The sequence below is a fragment of the Antedon mediterranea genome, chromosome 9 (genome assembly GCF_964355755.1).
Source record: "Antedon mediterranea chromosome 9, ecAntMedi1.1, whole genome shotgun sequence".
In the NCBI taxonomy this organism is placed as follows: Eukaryota; Metazoa; Echinodermata; class Crinoidea; order Comatulida; family Antedonidae; genus Antedon; species Antedon mediterranea.
The window spans coordinates 4058903-4077444 of record NC_092678.1 but is presented as its reverse complement, the minus strand read 5'-3'; the positions used below and the strand labels follow the sequence as shown (position 1 = coordinate 4077444).

The window sequence follows — 18542 nt, the reverse complement described above, 5'->3', positions numbered from 1 at the left end:
ATCATACATCACTGAAGGATGAGAAGAAACTGCAGTTGAGGGAATTCAATCATAACATCCCTGGAAGACAACAGAACTGCAGTTAAGGGAACTCAACTGATTATCATACATCACTGAAGGATGAGAAGAAACTGCAGTTGAGGGAATTCAATCATAACATCCCTGATAGACAAGAGAGGAAACTGTACACGAGGGAACTCAACTAAATGTCACATTAGTGAAGTATGAAGACACTCTTCTTTTGAATAAGTATGGATAATCAGTGTTAATGGATAAGGAATATATTTGAAATACTGTATATGACTTGACAAAAAAACAATGTTAATGGGTAAATAATATGTTAGTATATAACACAACAGAAAATAATGTCCAGAAACAATAATTCCAAACTAATATTCAAAACAAAAAGGGAAAAAAATTAAAATAATATACAAAATATTAATGTAACAAATAACACTCAAAATAATTTTGAAAAAACTTGAATGAAAATTAACAAAAATAAATGCAACATTGAATTGTGTATATACACAAGATAAAACATACACATTATATAAAATTAAACAGATACTTAAAAATTAACAATCAAGAATTAACCAAACAGAAATCAACATAATACACAAAAGTTGAAAATAATTTTCAACTCAACACAATATATTTAAAAGAAATGTTTATGGGTAAAAAAATAGGTTTTGAAAACATAGTTTAACAGACAATACATGTAAACAGGTGATAGAAAACATTTTTAAAATACTGTTCTGTATATGATTTAGAATGGGGAAATAGGATTGGTGAAGAGATAAAAATATACCAGTAAATGAACTGAAGAGTGTGATCTACAATCAAATATAAAGTCTTACTGTCTGCAGAAAGATAAAGTCTACAGGAAGACAGAAAAGCAGGCTTCTTTGTGAACACTTATTTAGACATGACAAGTATTTTAATAAAAACTTTGTATTGAAATAATTCAAGAATTTAGTTTATTGGTTTTCACCATACAGAGAGTAGGCCCTATTGGCTATTGTCATCACTGAAAACCAAGTACTGTGCGTAAACAGACACTAAAGAAATACACCAGCACAGTGCACTATCAACTTTTTAAAAAAATGTTGGCATTGTTAAAGGAGTGGGTGTTTTTGTTCAATTTAATGCCTCCACTCCAGATATGCCTTATACAGAGTTGAAAATATCACTTCAAAGAAGAAATTTACGTTAAAGATATATTTGTGTTTGTGGCATTAACAGTCTCAAAGCCCGACACCATTATACCAGTTTAGTAAGAAGTGTACAGCTGTATATAAAAAGACTGGAAATATCCTGACCTCGGAAGATGACCTGCACGCCTAAATATTGATGTTTACATCTTCCTCCATCCTTGGGCTACTTGAAGGACTAAATTTCAACAGCACTGCAGTAGTAGCATCTGGTTTAAGTACTCAAGACTATATCGATCCTTCAGAAGACCTTGCCTGATGCACCCCACCTCCTTCTTATACCAAAGCCGTCTCTGGGCTGGTGCTACTTGTCAACTTTTTTTTCTTATATTATTTTCCATAGTCTTGATCTTTTGATTTGGGTAAATCTGGAGGCCGAATTAGTAATTTTTTATTTGTTGCTCATTCATCAAAAACAATATTTAATACAAATGAAATAAATTCTACAGGTTACTAGAAAACGCCTGTTCCTTACCACCTGCAAGCTCCTAACTCTAGGCCTATCTGGTAGTAGGCCTAGTTTAGCCGTAGTCTATTATTTATCCTATATCAAGTACTCAAGATCCTTCAGAAGACCTTGTCTGATGCACCCCACCTTCTTACTTATACTAAATCCGTCTCTGGGCTGGTTAGCATGGTGCTGCAAACTTGTCAACTTTTTTTTCTTATTTTATTTGCCATAGTCTTGATCTTTCTATTTGACTAATTCTGGAGGCCGAATTAGAAATACTTTGTTTTTTATTTGTTGCTCATTTATAAAAAACAATAATACAGGATGAGACCAAGAGGATAACCCTATAAATTCTACAGGTTACTAGTAAATGCCTGTTCCTTACTAGCCTACTAACTCTAGGCATAGCCCTCGGCTCGAAACTCTCTGCGGCTGCCTTAGCACTCTAGTCTAGGCCTATCTGGTGGTGTAGCCTGTATAGGCCTAGTCTAGCCGCCTACTTACTCTATTAATTACATTAATTTATCCTGAAATATCTAAACAATTAATCTCTAACGTAAACCTAGGCTAGTAAACACATTTATAACTATGTGTGTTTGTTATAATACTTTAATCTAAGGCCTTTTTGATAATACAAAAACGCCTGCCCTCACTTAATTCGACGAGGGTCTTGTCAGAATGCTTTGATTTATTTGATTTTCTGACAGTTGACACACGTGTGCACGCTGCACTTTTATTATTATGAGGGCGCTGTCTCATTTGACCTGTTTTTGTTTTGATGATCATTTTATGGAAATGTCAGTATACTAAAAATGAATTTCAATAGTAATACAATTGGAAAAGTGTATGAATTGCGGACATTACCAGAGAAGGAATCTGGTAATTGCTTTATTTTTATATGTTAACAAGATACATAATATTTAATCGGCAAAATGGTGTATATTATACTTTTAAGGTTTAGGGCCTAGGCTAAGGCCCCTATCTACTACTCTAGTAGGTCTAGCTAGGTGGGTTGCTTCCCTGTTCATCCAGGTAAAAAAAATCCTTAGGCCTACCTAAGAATTATACTGAGGCTAGGCCCCTATCTACTACTCTAGTAGGTCTAGCTAGGTGGGTTGCTTCCCTGTTCATCCAGGTAAAAAAAATCCTTAGGCCTACCTAAGAATTATATACTGTCCCTTGTTTATTTTATTATGGTTGATCGTGTTATATGTGATACTTTTAGGCCTTGCTTGCCCACATAGAGATAAATAGAACATATTGATTATTGATTTAATAATTATTGCATACTAGTAGTAGTGTATAGGGTGGGTGTAAATACTATTTTAAATATTTTATTAACAATAAATGTATGTATTTTGTTATAAGGTAAAAAGCCATGTGCAAGAAGTGGACATCGTTGTGTTGCTGATAAGACACGCCTGTATGTCTTTGGAGGGTATAACCCAAACATAGAGACACTAAAACGATACTATGATGACTTTAATGCAGAAGACATAGAAACAATTATTCCACTCTTTGATGAGGTAACAACAAAAGACTACACAATGCTGCTACGGCCAAGAAGTAGTAGTAGCATTCCACTTTTCGTTTTCCTGATGCGCCATGCTAAATTGTATATGCATTCTCATGTTTGTGACCAATGTGAGCATGGCATTTGCTACTTGTCACGTGAAAGCAAAAAAGGTTGATAATAACTTAATTGGGAGAATTAAAGTTGTGGATAGAAGAAAGATGTTGGGAGTGAATCTGCTATTTTTAAACTTGATGAGAAAGGGGAATTCTATAGTATTAACAATTAAATCATGTCCCATTAAAACTAACTATATAACTTTTCTTATTTCGTTCCAAGCTATGGGAGTTCAATTTTGCTACATCTCGATGGAAAAAGATGAGTACATCTGGTCCAATGCCTACTGAACTGGCATCGATGGCTATGATTTTGGTTGGTTCTACTGTTATTGTCTATGGTGGAACAGGTAAAAAAAATTCATTAACAATGGTCAAGTTCAATATTGAATATCGAAACGTGGCAGGCTATATGGCGCTTGACCTTTGATAAGATCGCCTAAAATTTATAATTTAAATCTACGATACTTAGTATTGTATATTCAGGAATAGCCGCTCCATAGTCTCTTTGCTTTTCTTCCTTATATCTTATTCTTATTAACTCAAAATTATTTTTACTAACAAACATTACTATTTGTATGCCTAGTGTGTAAACATTATTGACATAATTTCATAAACATCTTCATGTCGTACAACTACTCGTAACATTTTTTCTCAACTTTCTATCATCTAAAAGTCGTAGTTAGTCATGCCTCGGGTCACATTCTATGGTCACCGTACAGGTAGGCTACTACATTAGTACTTCTATGAATGGATGACTAGCCGGTGACAATAACGCTAGTTGGTCATACCCAGTACCGTTTTGATTTTACGATCATTCGGGAAACCACCTCACGACGAAAAATTCATTAACAATGATAATTAACCAACACAATAACTCTCTAAATATAGTACTGTAGTGATATCTGATTTTCTTGAAAAATGTTAAAAACAAAAGCAGAATTAAAATAATAATAATACATCTATATATTTTGTACTGTAGGCTATCCATTTGGAATCACATCCAGCAACAAGATCTACACTTTGAGCACAAAGTCTTTAGAATGGAGATGTCATGAACCTGAAGAGTATTCCCCAGTCCCAACATATGGCTGCGTAAGTGAATATAATTTACAACAAAATTTGACTCATAACAAAACTATAACAACTTTTGAATTCAATTTTGCTTCTTTTTTTGTAGGCGATAAGCGTTAATGAAGGCAATGTTTATACATACGGTGGGACAACAGGCTGGTCCTACATTTCAAACGTTGATCGTTACAATATGCAGAGTGGGGAGTGGACGAGTATGTATGATTCATCGACAGACTGGTTGCACCACTTTTCAGACCCGCATGATCATGTCACTTCTCCAAGGCCTCGCTATCGTCATGAGATGTTGTCAGACCAGAATAATTTATATGTACTCGGAGGAGGCACATCTGGAGAGGCATACGAGCTAGATATAGTAAGTGTAAAAGAGTGTCCAAGTATTGAACATTTGTTCCATTTTATGTTTGCATTAACAGGGTTTTTTTGTTGCTTTTAGATTTATATTTTCAATCTTCAAACAAAAACATGGAAAAAACATCAGAGTAAAAATGATGAAGTCCATGGATATCCTGCCAATAGGAGGTGTTTTGGTTGTTGCCAGCTAAAAGATCGTAAGATGAACAGTCTCATAGTAGATACTATTGTATTAGAGAGTTAACTAGGTTAAGGCCATATTCGATGCCATAATCAATTATAATCTCTTTGATACCTTGTATTTAAAAGGGTCAAAAAGTGCGGAGCGTATGCCGTCCAGAACAATGAATTTAATGTGTGGGACTATACACCAGTGTATGAATATTCCTGCATCATTACAGTATACCTGCTTGTATCCAAGATGGCTCATAAATAATGTCTTTGTTTCAGATGCATATATAAGTGGAGGTCTGAATGAAAGGAAAATGCATGATGATATTTGGAGATTATCCCTTCAAGATTGTCAGTGGACAAAATGTAGTGCCAAGCTCTTATTTCCACTGTATTTTCATGCGTCAGCTGTAACTCCTGTAAGTAAATGTTGTCAAAGAATAGCAGACACAGTCAAATTTGTTGATGATTAAACTTCCCCATACTGGGCTTACACCTGCATTAGTATTAACTTCTGTGTGGTCTTTCTTTCAGGCTGGATGCATGTACATTCATGGAGGAGTAAAGACGTTGACTGGGGATAAAAGGAGTCTCAAACTAAGTAGAATCTGGTTGGTTGTACCAAATCTATTAGAACTTTGTTGGAGTAAAGTTTTGCACTTGATACCAAAGATTCAACGAATGTCCGTGCCACAACTTTGGCAACTAGGTATTCCACAAGAACTAATTGAAAGATTGGATTACGAAGATCACTGAGCACTTAAATTATTCAAAATAGTGAACATTTGCGGCAGTTTCTCCAGCTATGCTTTCCACAACTACACTAAGTCTTTTTTTCTAGTTGGTTATAGCAGTGCTCTATGGTACTCAAACCAGGCATTAAACAATATTTGAAAGGACAACATACTGTAATGTAAATATTTCACAGTACTATTACTATTAGCAATTTTTAAATTATTGGACATGCCAGCAATGTGAAAGGAAAAGAATGGAGGACCAAAACATAGATAAGCCTCAGAGAAAAAGAGGCATCGTAATTTATACCAATGATTGATTAAACAAAATGAAATAAGAAGGGTCAACTTCATCAGTTTCATTGTCATTGATTTCCAATACCTAAAACTAAGTATAAAAACTGAAACATTGATTAGCCACTAAATGTGTATTTGAACAAAGAATATGAATTGGTGAAGTGGAATACTTTAAGTTATAAACTAAATTATTTTGTAAACTCTAGCATTTACTTTGTATTTACTAAATTATCATTTTATGATTTTAATAAACAATTGATAGTGTTTATTTTGTAGTGATGTCAATGTGTGGGCAGTAGTACGCTACAAACTACCAGTCATAAACTAAACAATATCAGTTAAAATCCTAATTTAATTGTGATGAATTTTAACTAAACTCATACAGTACCTAGTAAAGATGTATTATTACAATTAATATTGTTTTCCCTCCAAATAAAACGCTTTGTCACATGACTTGTTAACAAAAATTAATTACCATATTTACGAGGGTTGTCAAAAGTGAGAAAGGATATAATATTTCTGCTGGTGGGATGGTGACATTGATACAGCAATTGTTCAGGTGTATAGATGTATCACACCCTTTAACAGCGATTCTGTGAAACTGATGTGGAATTACTAGGTCAATAATGTTATTTGGATCACTATTTAGCCATTTGGAATAGTATCTCTTGATTGTGTAAATTTTAAGGTTTATAATGTTGAGTTCAAAAGGATTGTTAACAACGATGTCATCAATTAAAACCACTACTGATGTAAATGATATGATATCACCAGACCTGCTATCAAGTTTAGAAGCGATAAAGATTGGGACGGTAATCATCCTCTTTATTTTGATAGCTAGCATCAATCTTGCCATGGGATGTACAATGACTTTCAATGACTTCAAGCAACAATGGCAGTCCCCGGCCGGAATAGTTCTCAGCACCGTCTCTCAGTTTGTGACATATCCTCTTGTTGGATTTATATTCAATTATCTTATGAATGTTCAAAGTTCTTATGCTATTGGTGTTATTTTGGTTGTTGCTAGTCCTGGCTCTTCTCCTTCATCGCTTTTCACTTATTTGGTTGATGGTGATATTTGTATGAGGTAAGTGGTATTTAAATTACATAGCTATTCTTTTTCTTCTCAGTACCAGAAAAACTGTTATATTGATGAGTTTGAGTAATGGTATGGATAGTGCTGGAGCATCCAAAATTCCAGTATGTTGGTTCTAAATAGTAACTTCATCAGTGGTTTCTTTTTACTTTTCTTTTCAGTGTTTGCTCTACAGCATTGTCCATGATAATTTCTCTTGGAATGTTACCTGCATTGATGTTTATCTACGGCAGTAGCTGGACATCAGAAACCGCAGTTATACCCTACACCACGATTGCTATAATATGCGCGGTATTGATTAGTCAGGTACTCCTAGGTATGGTTATTCGGAATTGGGCGCCAAAGATTGCTGCTTACATTGTAACGGTAAAATAATTTGTTGTGTACATTTTTTTATATGTTGTAAAGAAGTCCCACCTACTATATCTATTCCAGGGTTCTTAAAAAGTGAGTGTGCTATTAGAACTATGGAGTAATATATGCCTTAATACACAAATAATGCAAGATGAGGCTACTCAAGCATCGTGAGAGTGTGGCCATGGTCGAGTTGGCAAGATTTTCTGTTCCATAGAGTGTACAGTACACGGGTAAAATTTGTTTCATATCCTTATTTGCAGATTGGCACAACGGTCGGATTGGTTGGCTATTCAAGTTTTGCTCTTTTCTACATACTGATGCAAACTGATATTATTCACAGTCCTTGGAGCGTATATTTCATGGTGTTGATCCTACCAATAGCTGGCTTTTCTATCGGATACGCAACTGGTTACATCTTCAAACAACAACCACACCGTTGTCGAACAATTGCACTTGAAACCGTGTTCAAAAACATTGGTATCGCAATGCTCGTTCTGGTAGGAACTTATGCAAAGTCTGATTGGATTACATGCTTGGTGTTCCCGATTTTATACATTGGGATGACGGTAATTTACGGACTCGTTTACATGATGGTATTCAGAGCTATTCAAAAACATGCTGCTAAGAACGAGGGTTATGCAAGTCTAGAAGCAGAAGATGATTTTGAAAATCCTTGGTTGTTGGTTGAAACAGACTTGTCGTTTAGATATTAATGAGAATTTTGAAGATTTAAATTATAAATTCATTGCAAAACAATTAGGTAAAATACACATTTAAACATTCTGTTACTTGGAAATGTACAACAGGGTTTGATTCCTATATTAGGAAAATGTCTGGGTACACCCTAAATTCAAAATTTCAGAGATATGCTATAATACTAAAGACATGCAGAGTATGGGTGCATTAACTGCAAGTCAAAGTCATTGTTTGGCCCTAGTAGGCCTGTAGCTACTGTATCCTATTTATGGGTACGACATTATTACCTGGACAGTAGGCCAAAGTCGATAGGATCCTAATAAGTATTCAGTCATATACAGTTGGATCTTAGAGCTTTTAGAGTCAACTTTTACCAGTATGCAATATATTACAAAGACAATGAATAAAACGAAAACTACTATCATAAATTAATTCATATCAATTATTAATAAGGCTTTGGATGGGTATATCAATGTTTGCATTACTGAAACAATAAACAATGTACCCTTATATAACACCACTATCTGACATAGTTGAAAACATATAAATGGAAAATGTATTAACAAGCATATGAATGCATTACACAAAAACGAGTATATTGATCAGAAAGTGCAAAGTGATTTTTAACTTTTTTGATTGAAATAATGTTTTCTGCTGGATGTTGAATGGCGGAAATCGTTTGGTAATTTATGTATTGATCTTCTGAAAATTTGAATATTACAAGCATGATATTATAATAGTGCATTATTATGAGTTATGGAAAACAATATTATGTTCATTATAGACAGCATTATAGAAATACAGTAGTACGACGAATATGCTGATATTGATATTTTATGATTGTAGTGGCGATATGGAAACTGGTTATGAAATAATGAAGATGTTTCATTATGACGATGATAATAATTATGACAATTGTATGACAAATGCTTAAAAATAATGATATATATATTAATATTTATGTATACAAAGGTATCATTGTTTAGGGCTCACATGGTGTTTACAGTGGCCTTACAAAACGCAATGATAATAATGCTGATTATGATGATGATTTTGATTATAATATGGGTTCAAAAATTGTCAATAAATTATTTCCATCATAATTTGCACAATACCACAACTATTGAAAATGCAACAGAAATTGATTTGCAAGTTGCACATAAAGAGCAACAGTTCTATTTTATATCAAGTTTCTGATTTCCATATTAATTACATAAATAATATTAACATGACAGCTTAATTTACATATTCAATTAAAGGGTCAAAGGTCAAGACAAAATAAAACTTAACTACGCAAACCCATGGAAGACAACAAAACTGAAAATATAGTGTTTCAGTGCATTTGCATCATAAAATTCAAATTGGATAATTTTTAAAGACGATTTTAATCCAACACAAGACATTTCATATATGTTTTAGACCAATGTGTTTATCGGTAAAATGATTTATGATTTTTAAGCCAATTATATTGCTAAATTTATTTCCAAGCTTGGCGTACACAAGAGCTCATGACCCAGTAAACTGAGTCACAATTTTCATTCTCTACTTGCTCCGTCACAAATTGGTGTTTTTTTTTTGGTTCTTTTCAAACATGTACAACATGTTCATCAAAATGATCATTTATTTCAGATTATTAAATGACGACCAAAACAGCAGGATAACGTATTCATCATAAATAGTTTTCAGTTTACTCGGTCAGGTACTCGTGTGCAGGCCAGGCTTCTGATAATATACAATTATCATATTTCACCATCTATATTCCATAAAAAGACTATTTTGAACAATTTATATTTAGTGTAAAACAAAATACCATACAAAGGTTTTATGTCAAACTTACTGCAGTAAACATTTAATTGTCAGCAGTTGTACTAGGATCACTGCAGTAACCCAGCATCATTTTCCAGACATGCATCTTGAGATTGTCCTATGTAACAATCTACATTGCTGAAATATTTAATTGTTAGACTTGACTAGTCATTGTTTCTTTTTAAGAAAGCAGTTCAAGTAAGTTATGACACACCATTTGTGCAAAAAGATGTTTTTTTTACAATATTAACCAAACCGACTATTTTAATTGCTGTTATAACAATGTAAAAACTATATTGTGCTAGACAACAATGAACATTGTATATCTAGAGTTACTGCAGTAATTCTGACATGTCCCTTGCATTTTTTTATTATTTTTTTTATCACTTGGTGCAATATATTTATATATAGTACAAAAAAATGAAGAAAAACCAAATATATTTGGTATGCTTAAACACTATCCTTGTAACTTTATTTATTAGTATGCAATTTAGATTAGATACTAAAACACAAATTTAAATAAATAATGAATCTCAACTTGCAATTCTTTTTAAAACAGCCTTTCTTAATTTACCGATATACCTTATATCTAAATGGAAACAAACAAGACCAACTGACCAATCAACATACAATATACAAAGCATGTTTTCTTTTACATTCAATGCTAATTTTGTTATGCTATATACTCGCAGACAATTATAAAAATAAAATATTTATTTTGTTAGAATTAATTAGCAGCTAGTAACCTATGTTTGGTATACCTTAAATCTTCTTTTTTTTTGGTATGTGTAAAGGTATAACATTAGATGGGGATATCACAGTATTACTATATCATTATATTGTGAATAATTAAAAACGTACCCCAAAAATGCATGCAGATATTATGAACTGGCAGGAAAAATGTGTTTTTAATTTCGATATTAATCAACTATCTCTCAAATGTTGTAATTGGCTTAATTAAATATTCATGAAAACACAAAAATAAAAATGGAATATTTTGCACATTAACTCACTACGGTGAAAATCAAAAGTAGGTAATATATACATATCTTACACTGTACAATCTCATAGGGCTTCAAACAGAATATTATATAAACTGTGTTTTGTAATGCTAGGTTTTGTCATACATTCTACACTTACTCTACATAACCAGACTCAGTTGGAATAGCATGTCTGTAAAAGTATGAGACTGACAAAATACCATGTCTGTTTTCTCCCGAAAGCCCACATGCGTTTTTTGGTCCTTACAATGACATGACCTGGAAGTGGTTCTAAAATGCTAATTACCATAACTTAAAAAAGTATTGTAAAATAAAATTATGTACTTCCTATTATATGCAAAGTGTTCCTTTAAAAAAAAATTGGATTTATTTCAAAAATTTACATGTATTTTAAAGTTTAAGATGGCATTGTATTGATAGCCCCTCAAATTGTACAAGGAATTCAATTTGCACTTAATATTTCATCTGTTTTCATGACAGAAATTTCAATCAAATTTCCATCTACTGCTTTTAATGTTCTTAAAATTACATTGCCATAGAAACAGCACATTCTTCATTTCAAATTTGCGTTTACTGTATTTTCTATATAATTTTAATATTTGAATGCAATATTGAGACAAAAACCACAATTTTTTTATTAAAGTTTCATTGAAATTGCATCAAACCTGACAAAGATTATATTGTTGATAATTTAAAATTTGTTAAATGTATTCATTACACATTTACCCAATGCTATAGTCAATATTGGATGTTATCTTATGCAAGAAATATTTTAAATATGCGAAGAAATTAAATAGATTTTGAAAATGTTTGGTTGAGATCCTATATATTGAAAACAGTGAGACAAGTAATCATGTGGTAATGACTGGAACCGCAATAGGCTATCTCTGTGAATGGCATGCATGCTCCTACAATGGAGTAAACTACATGTCTAACCCTTATAATGCCATACAGGATTCTAAAATTTCGTAAGTAAACCCTTATACTTCCTTAACAGGCTCCTAAAATACAATGCCATAACATCTTCATAGTAGGTCATCTCTTATAGTGTAATCTCAAAAACAAGGTTCCTAAAATGCTGTATGCTAAGCCGTAATGTAACAGGCTCCAAAAGCACAGTAGGACCTTTCCCCACCCCTTTCTCAACACCTTGTCAGTATGGTTGCTTCGGTAAACTCTAATCAACTACTGACAATACTTAATTCCTTATATATACTACATCTTGTGTATGTTACTCTAACACCTTTCTAAACTACTTATATGATTAAATATTAATTTAGTAAAAAATAAAATCAAAATTTATACTAAACGAAAATCGTCAATATAGTGTGCAAACTTTTCGTCTTAACTCTACTCTATATGGTTAATACTAACAAGTACATTTAGATATATCTGTACAAAGGCACACAAGACTTTAATGCATACTGACAAACATAGTTAACATGGGTACTGATGTGTGGAGGAATGCATTTGTTTTTCTTCTAAGCATAACTTATTGTATATGCAATGGAGATGATCAGAAGCTGTCAATGCTAACTAGGATCCACTTAAAGCATATACTCATGGTATATGCAATAGGGAATAGTGACTACCGTAAGCTGTCAGTACTAACTAGGATCCACCTAAAGCATACTTATGGTATACACGTTGACAAGCTTTATAATCAGAAGCCATGAGAATCAACTAGAACTGTCAGAATGCTTAACTAGTAGTAAGATTTAGCAATGGTTTACATGTTCTGCTGCATGGCAGTAACAGAATAGTACTCTTAGATTCAACATAATGGTTGTTAAGAAGCTACTTAATTTTTAAATTATTTATATAGTTTTGCTCGATTGTGATGGCTGAACTGAATTGTCAAGAAGCTATGGTTTCGTCAAATAAGATTGCACCCAAGTTCTTTTGTGGACATTCTTTATCTAAATGATGTGTTAATTAAGGATATATTGAGCATGGACTTATAAAACTCCATGCATTGAGAATGTTCCAAAAGATTCTTTACCAATGTGTTATTCAGTCTCTCATATTGTTATAATTGTTTTACCAAAATATACACACAATTCAACGGAATTTTACTACAGTAAGCCCTACCAAACGTAAATTGAATGTTTACTGAACTGACTCATGCATAAGCTCACAACTCTGAATTTGAACCACCAAAATGTTGTCTGTCTACCAACCTAAATCTTTTTGCACATTGTAAAATCCTTATTGTTTATCTGTCTACATTTCTGTAACTGAATTTTCTCTCAATGCATTGTTAAGTCTTTCACTAGATGAGATCTACCACAACCAGCATGAAACAACTAACTATGAATGAAGTTACTATCTAAATTTACTAAGTTTTGTTATAAAATGTCCTTAAAGCTTCTTAATACACCTTGATGGAATGGATGCCATGTAAATAGTGGAGTAAATTGCACAAACAAACTTATTTTTACTTTATTCTGGAGCATGTAAATGAGTTTTATAGCTCAGTGACTTCATAAATTTACTAGAGTGCTGTTATACAGAATAATTACAATATTTAAATGTTTAAGAAAACAGTTGCTTGCTCTAGTTCGATGCTTGATTGGTCTATGTGAGGCTGGTTTACCAAATAAGGAAGATTTGTCAAACTGTAATTGACAAGGTGCTTTAGTATAGTATTCATGTAATACCTTTTATATATAGTTGAAGAATATACAGGTTCTCCACATAACCTCACAGAAAGCACAGAGCATCTATAATAGTTAAATGTACGATTGTTTCAAAGTCGTTTTTCTATTACATTCTTCTACGACACAAAACTCATTGAGAACAAGTATTGCATTAATGAGCATTTATCACTACCAGAGATTCTTGGTTTCTGGTATAATTACCAGAATACTTGTTTTCTGGTACACAAAGAACTGGTAAATACACTTGTTAGACCTTAACTATCACTTATACTTCTGTTGTATGTATGTTGAGGCTGTGGTTGACCAGGTTGTGGTTGACCAGGCTGTTGTTGACCAGGCTGTGGTTGACCGGCCTGCGGTTGCCCAGGCTGTATAGTCTGAAACATTTGCGGTATCTGTTGGCCTGCTGGCTGTTCGCCTATCCTCTGATCAAAAGTTTCACCACCCTGTATGCCGACGATATTTGATAAATGATGACCGGGTGCACCTTGTTGTATAGATAGATCCCCTTGGACTAATGAATTAGATCGTTGTACTTCATGAGTCATCTGCATAGGCACAGTAGCCGGATATGAAGTATTACTCTGGGTGAATATAACAGCTGCATTTGTGCTTGGTACATTACCAGAAGGCATGTGCACCATCGGATACTGCATGGTTGGTCTATCAAAAGCCTGGTTATGCGTCAGTGACATGGTAGTGTTTATGGCAGAATGAGTAACAGGGACAAAGAATGCTCCTTGAGAAGCGGCTACTTGTGTTGTTGGAATTACATGATGTGGTAAACTTCCAGTGATGACTGGAGGGCTTCCATGGCCAGGTAGCTGCATATCAATTGCAAGGTTCTGTGGCAATGGTTGGAATTGCACAGGTTTTGGTTCTTGTGGCGCTAAGCTCTTGCGTAGTGCCTCAAGTAGTTGTGGAAATGGAGGTATACCTTTGCTAGTTAGAACTTCACACAACTCTTGGTCTTGTCTCTTCAATAACTTTTCTTTATCCTCCATGTACCTCTTATGCAGAGTATCAAGATCTTCATTATGTCTAAAATAATAATTAATTAATTAGAATTTCGTCCATCAAGTATAATTTTCATATATTTTAATATTACTTTCTTATCAATATGATACAAAGGAAAATTTACCTGGTCACAATATGTAGAATTTTGTTATCGATGGATACCTGGCCAGGCTGTAATGAAAGGTGTATATTTAAGTTACTATTCAGTAAACACTAATGACAATCCTTGTTAATCTGAGATTTCAAGGTTAGAGAGTTTAAAAGATAGTTTTAGTAGAAACTACTTACCTGTGCAAAATTTATTTGGGTAGGTTCTGGAGTGCTTGAAGCTGTCTCTGGTGATAAGCCCATTTGTCCTGAATCAGCCTGGAAAGGTATAACATGACTAACATTGGTTACAGTTGCTTGTGCCATCTCTGCTGTAATGCTATCTGGTGTTCCTCGTTCACTTCCAGATATGCTACTTTTACGATCAAATGGATATGGTGCAGTTAAAGATACAGCCTCTGCAAGTGGTATAGAGTCTGATCTCTCAGATTCATTCACTGATGTTTGTGGGCTGACAGCAGGTAGAGGCCTGTGTTGCTCATGATCAAACTTCTTCAGACTTTCAACTGCTGTTTGTTCCTTTTCTGGTATGCTTTCAATTTTGTCTTGGTTTTCATCTGGTACTGGTGAATCTTCTTTGGATGTGCTAATATTTAGCACTTGGAAACGCCCTACATTTGTTACAGTTTTGGTTTTATCAGTTTCAGGGCTAGGTGTTTTTTCATCTGACTTGTCAACCTTAACAGTTTCTGGTGAATTCTCTTTTGTTTCTTCAGCAGCAGCTGGAGATACCTTAAAGCGTCCAACAACTACAGGTTTTTCAGGTTTTTGTCCTTCTAAATCAGTTTCAGAAGCTGATGTTTTAGCATTTTCAACTGAGCTTTCATGTGATTGATCAGTAATTTGACCATCTCCAACTTTTTTAACAGAGAACCTAGATTGACCAACATTATCACCCTGTGGATTTTCTAGAGATTGTCTGCGAGCTTCCTCAATATCTTTGGCTTTTTCTTTTGCTACTTGTTCTGGTGTGTCCTTATCGAAAGAATTCTGTGAACTTGAAACTTGTTCAGGTGGAGAAGAATTAAGTTCATGATCAGAGGCTGTCCTTTCAATGGGTTTCACTACTCCTGTTTGGTCACTTGGATGTCGTTCCATTGCTTGATTCAAAAGCATTCTCTTTTCTTGATCAGATGTCTTCCTCTCAAGCTGAGGGTGCATTTGTGATTGCATTTGTATGTATGTGCCTCCTGTAGTACTCTGAACAGATTGTGGAGTCTGTACACCTGGAAACTGTTGCTGGGAAGACACAGCTGAATTATGAAACATCTGTTGCTGCTGCTGCTGCTGCTGTTGTTGCTGCTGCTGCTGCCCTGTAAATTGACCCATTGCAACATTAGAAACTGGTTGCTGAATAGTGCCAGGTATGTTTTGACCAATTGCCCCTGTGGTTGGTGGAACAAAGGCAGAACCACCCTTACCTGGCTTCTTGGAAACCTTGGTTAGTTTTTCATCCAAATCTAACAAGGATGCACCACCTTTCCCCTGACTTTGGCTAACTGACTGCTGGTTTCTTTGGCCTGGTTGACTAGCTGTCCAATTTTGATTAGTTCCTTCTGGTTGTTGGTTTGGTACCATTTGACCTGGTTGACCAGCTATCCAAGTTTGATTTGATCCTTCTGGTTGTTGGTTTGGTACCCTTTGACCTGGTTGACCAGCTATCCAAGTTTGATTTGATCCTTCTGGTTGTTGGTTTGGTACCCTTTGACCTGGTTGACCAGCTATCCAAGTTTGATTAGTGCCTTCTCGTTGTTGGTTTGGTACCCTTTGACCTGGTTGACCAGCTATCCAAGTTTGATTAGCGCCTTCTGGTTGTTGGTTTGGTACCCTTTGACCTGGTTGACTAGCTATCCAAGTTTGATTAGCGCCTTCTGGTTGTTGGTTTGGTACCCTTTGACCTGGTTGACTAGCTATCCAGGATTGATTAGAACCTTCTTGGATGTTTTGCTGATACACTTGACCAGGAGGTTGAGATTGAGCAGGCTGAGACGGATACATGTTTTCATGATATATTTGTTGGCTAGCAACTGACTGAACTGGAGTCGGCTGTTGGTAAACAGCAAACACTTGCTGTTGATGACCTGATTGTTGAGGCTGGAAACCTTGAACTTGCCCAGTCTGAACTTGCCCAGACTGAAACATAGGCTGAGATGCTGCAACATGGATGACATTGCTTTGTGATGGGATTACAGTAGGTGGGCCAGGGTGAATGACGCCGCTTGGTTGAGATGAGTGAATAACACCTCCCGGCTGGCCTTGATGAATTATACTACCGGCTTGAGCCTGATGAATAACATTTCCAGACTGCGTTTGGTGAATAACATTGCCAGGCGTAGCCAGAACAATGCTCCCTGGCTGTGCTTGGCCTCCAGCATCCTGATGATAAATAACTTGTTGTTGTCCATCCATCTGACCAGTGTTAATGACCTGTGGTTGTGTCTGAATATACATCTGTGTTGTACCACCAGGCGGAGCACAGCCTCCTTGGACTACAATGGAACCAACTTGAGGAGCAATAACAGTGCCTTGAGACACCATCACAGTAGCACCTTGAGGCTGGTGAGATGAAGCATGCTGATAAGCGCTGCTACCAATTGTAGATACTGGATTGGCAATTGTGTTCTGAACAAAATACTGCTGTGATACCATTGGCACTTCTGAAGCAGCTACAGAGTTTAGTTTTTGATTAGCCATTTGCTCAAATGCTGGATTTAAGTTTGAAGATCCTGCTGATGATGACAAATCTATTTGGTGTACTTCAGAAATGGGGTCGGTAACAGTGGCATCTCTTGGCGTGCTTCCGTTTGATGTATTCTCAACGGGACTACCAGTTCCTTGTTTTTGCTCTGCACTTGATACTAAATCACCTGGCGGCTCTTTTTTAGGAGATGGCATTACAGTTTCTGGCTGCTTCTTAGCTACTTGTGTCTGTGAATTCAGAAAATATAAGATATACATAAAAACTTAATTTTAGAGTTGCATCTTGGCCATATAAAAGTAAGTCTTATTTTGGTGCAATTTATTGAAATATGGATTACAACAAAATTGGTTCTTTAAAAAGCTTATGTTGTTCAGTAGACCTTAAGATCTATGAAATATTAAAAAAAGATTCCATGGTAGTAGAAAATTCACCTGAACATTAGTATCCTCATCAATATCAATTGGTACCACTATCCGATTCTGAGTTGCTGCAGACTTAGGACTTGATGGTGGTACTGGTCGTTCTAGTTCACCAGGTGGTGAGATGGCTGCTGGTCCTTTTAGTTTGCATTCTTCACAGATCTTATGGAGTTGGTCGATCAGAAGAACCTTGTATGTTTCATTGAGCATGCCGCCCTTAATCTAGAAAAACAAAATATAACAATAATTACAAATACGTACAGAGTTTTCAGTAATTCAGTTGCATCATTAATATAGAATTTTTCCTCAATAAAAAAGATTCAACAACAAACTCACAAAATCTAAAGCCATCTCTTCGGGGTTGTCATCCTCGTAACTAAATCTGAATGTTACTTGTTGGCCATTGTGATTAGTGAACGCACACTCTAATATTTCTTTATCAAATGATATGACTGATACTTTTGGTGGACGATCTTTGGTCCTTTTCAAGCTTTTGTGCCTTTGTTTTCGTTCTTCTTTGCTTTTGTCTCTCTTTTCTTTATCACTAAGCTGTTGACTTCTGTGAAAAATAAATGAGTTACTATAAAGTATTACTATATAGAATTACTACTATAGATTAAATGTTATTGATGCTACTGATAAACCTTTAAAGTTTCATATTAGATGTTTCTACATTTGGTGACAGACTTCCACCTTTTTTTCGCCCTATTTCTATCCCATTAAATTAACAAATTACAAGTTA

At 34.8% G+C, this 18542-nt stretch overlaps 3 protein-coding genes across 3 annotated transcripts in view; 2 read left to right on the top strand and 1 right to left on the bottom strand.

Annotated features, from left to right (window-relative positions):
• Nucleotides 1-2422: 2422 nt before the first annotated feature.
• On the top strand, nt 2423-6150 carry LOC140058921 (kelch domain-containing protein 10-like). The gene is made up of 8 exons (XM_072104709.1): nt 2423-2541; nt 3031-3188; nt 3515-3641; nt 4274-4386; nt 4472-4738; nt 4820-4934; nt 5188-5327; nt 5443-6150. The coding sequence occupies exons 1-8, from the start codon at nt 2475-2477 to the stop codon at nt 5662-5664; spliced, it is 1209 nt and encodes a 402-aa protein (XP_071960810.1). The 5' UTR covers nt 2423-2474; the 3' UTR covers nt 5665-6150.
• A 351-nt stretch (nt 6151-6501) lies between these two features.
• Nucleotides 6502-8930, top strand: LOC140058922 (ileal sodium/bile acid cotransporter-like). Its single transcript, XM_072104710.1, has 3 exons — nt 6502-7026; nt 7197-7401; nt 7653-8930. Exons 1-3 carry the CDS (start codon nt 6635-6637, stop codon nt 8103-8105), a joined length of 1050 nt encoding a protein of 349 aa, XP_071960811.1. The 5' UTR covers nt 6502-6634; the 3' UTR covers nt 8106-8930.
• A 524-nt stretch (nt 8931-9454) lies between these two features.
• LOC140058920 (uncharacterized) overlaps nt 9455-18542 on the bottom strand; it is a 40000-nt gene continuing 30912 nt past the window's right edge. Inside the window, exons 12-16 of the mRNA XM_072104708.1 lie at nt 18137-18359; nt 17813-18022; nt 14861-17608; nt 14697-14743; nt 9455-14596 (exon numbers count right to left, since the gene is read on the bottom strand). Coding sequence (XP_071960809.1) covers nt 13810-14596; nt 14697-14743; nt 14861-17608; nt 17813-18022; nt 18137-18359 — 4015 coding nt within the window. The 3' untranslated portion in view covers nt 9455-13809. The remainder of the gene's footprint in view (nt 14597-14696; nt 14744-14860; nt 17609-17812; nt 18023-18136; nt 18360-18542) is intronic.

What these genes read in the sequence shown, in the direction of transcription:
- LOC140058921 (XM_072104709.1), top strand. Translation starts at nt 2,475, where the DNA reads ATGAATTTCAATAGTAATACAATTGGAAAAGTGTATGAATTGCGGACA. An exon ending in TATTGTCTATGGTGGAACAG is followed by an intron (nt 3,642 to 4,273) that starts GTAAAAAAAATT and finishes TTTGTACTGTAG; the next exon opens with GCTATCCATTTGGAATCACA. An exon ending in AGGCATACGAGCTAGATATA is followed by an intron (nt 4,739 to 4,819) that starts GTAAGTGTAAAA and finishes TGTTGCTTTTAG; the next exon opens with ATTTATATTTTCAATCTTCA.
- LOC140058922 (XM_072104710.1), top strand. Translation starts at nt 6,635, where the DNA reads ATGTTGAGTTCAAAAGGATTGTTAACAACGATGTCATCAATTAAAACC. An exon ending in GATGGTGATATTTGTATGAG is followed by an intron (nt 7,027 to 7,196) that starts GTAAGTGGTATT and finishes TTTTCTTTTCAG; the next exon opens with TGTTTGCTCTACAGCATTGT. An exon ending in TTGCTGCTTACATTGTAACG is followed by an intron (nt 7,402 to 7,652) that starts GTAAAATAATTT and finishes CCTTATTTGCAG; the next exon opens with ATTGGCACAACGGTCGGATT.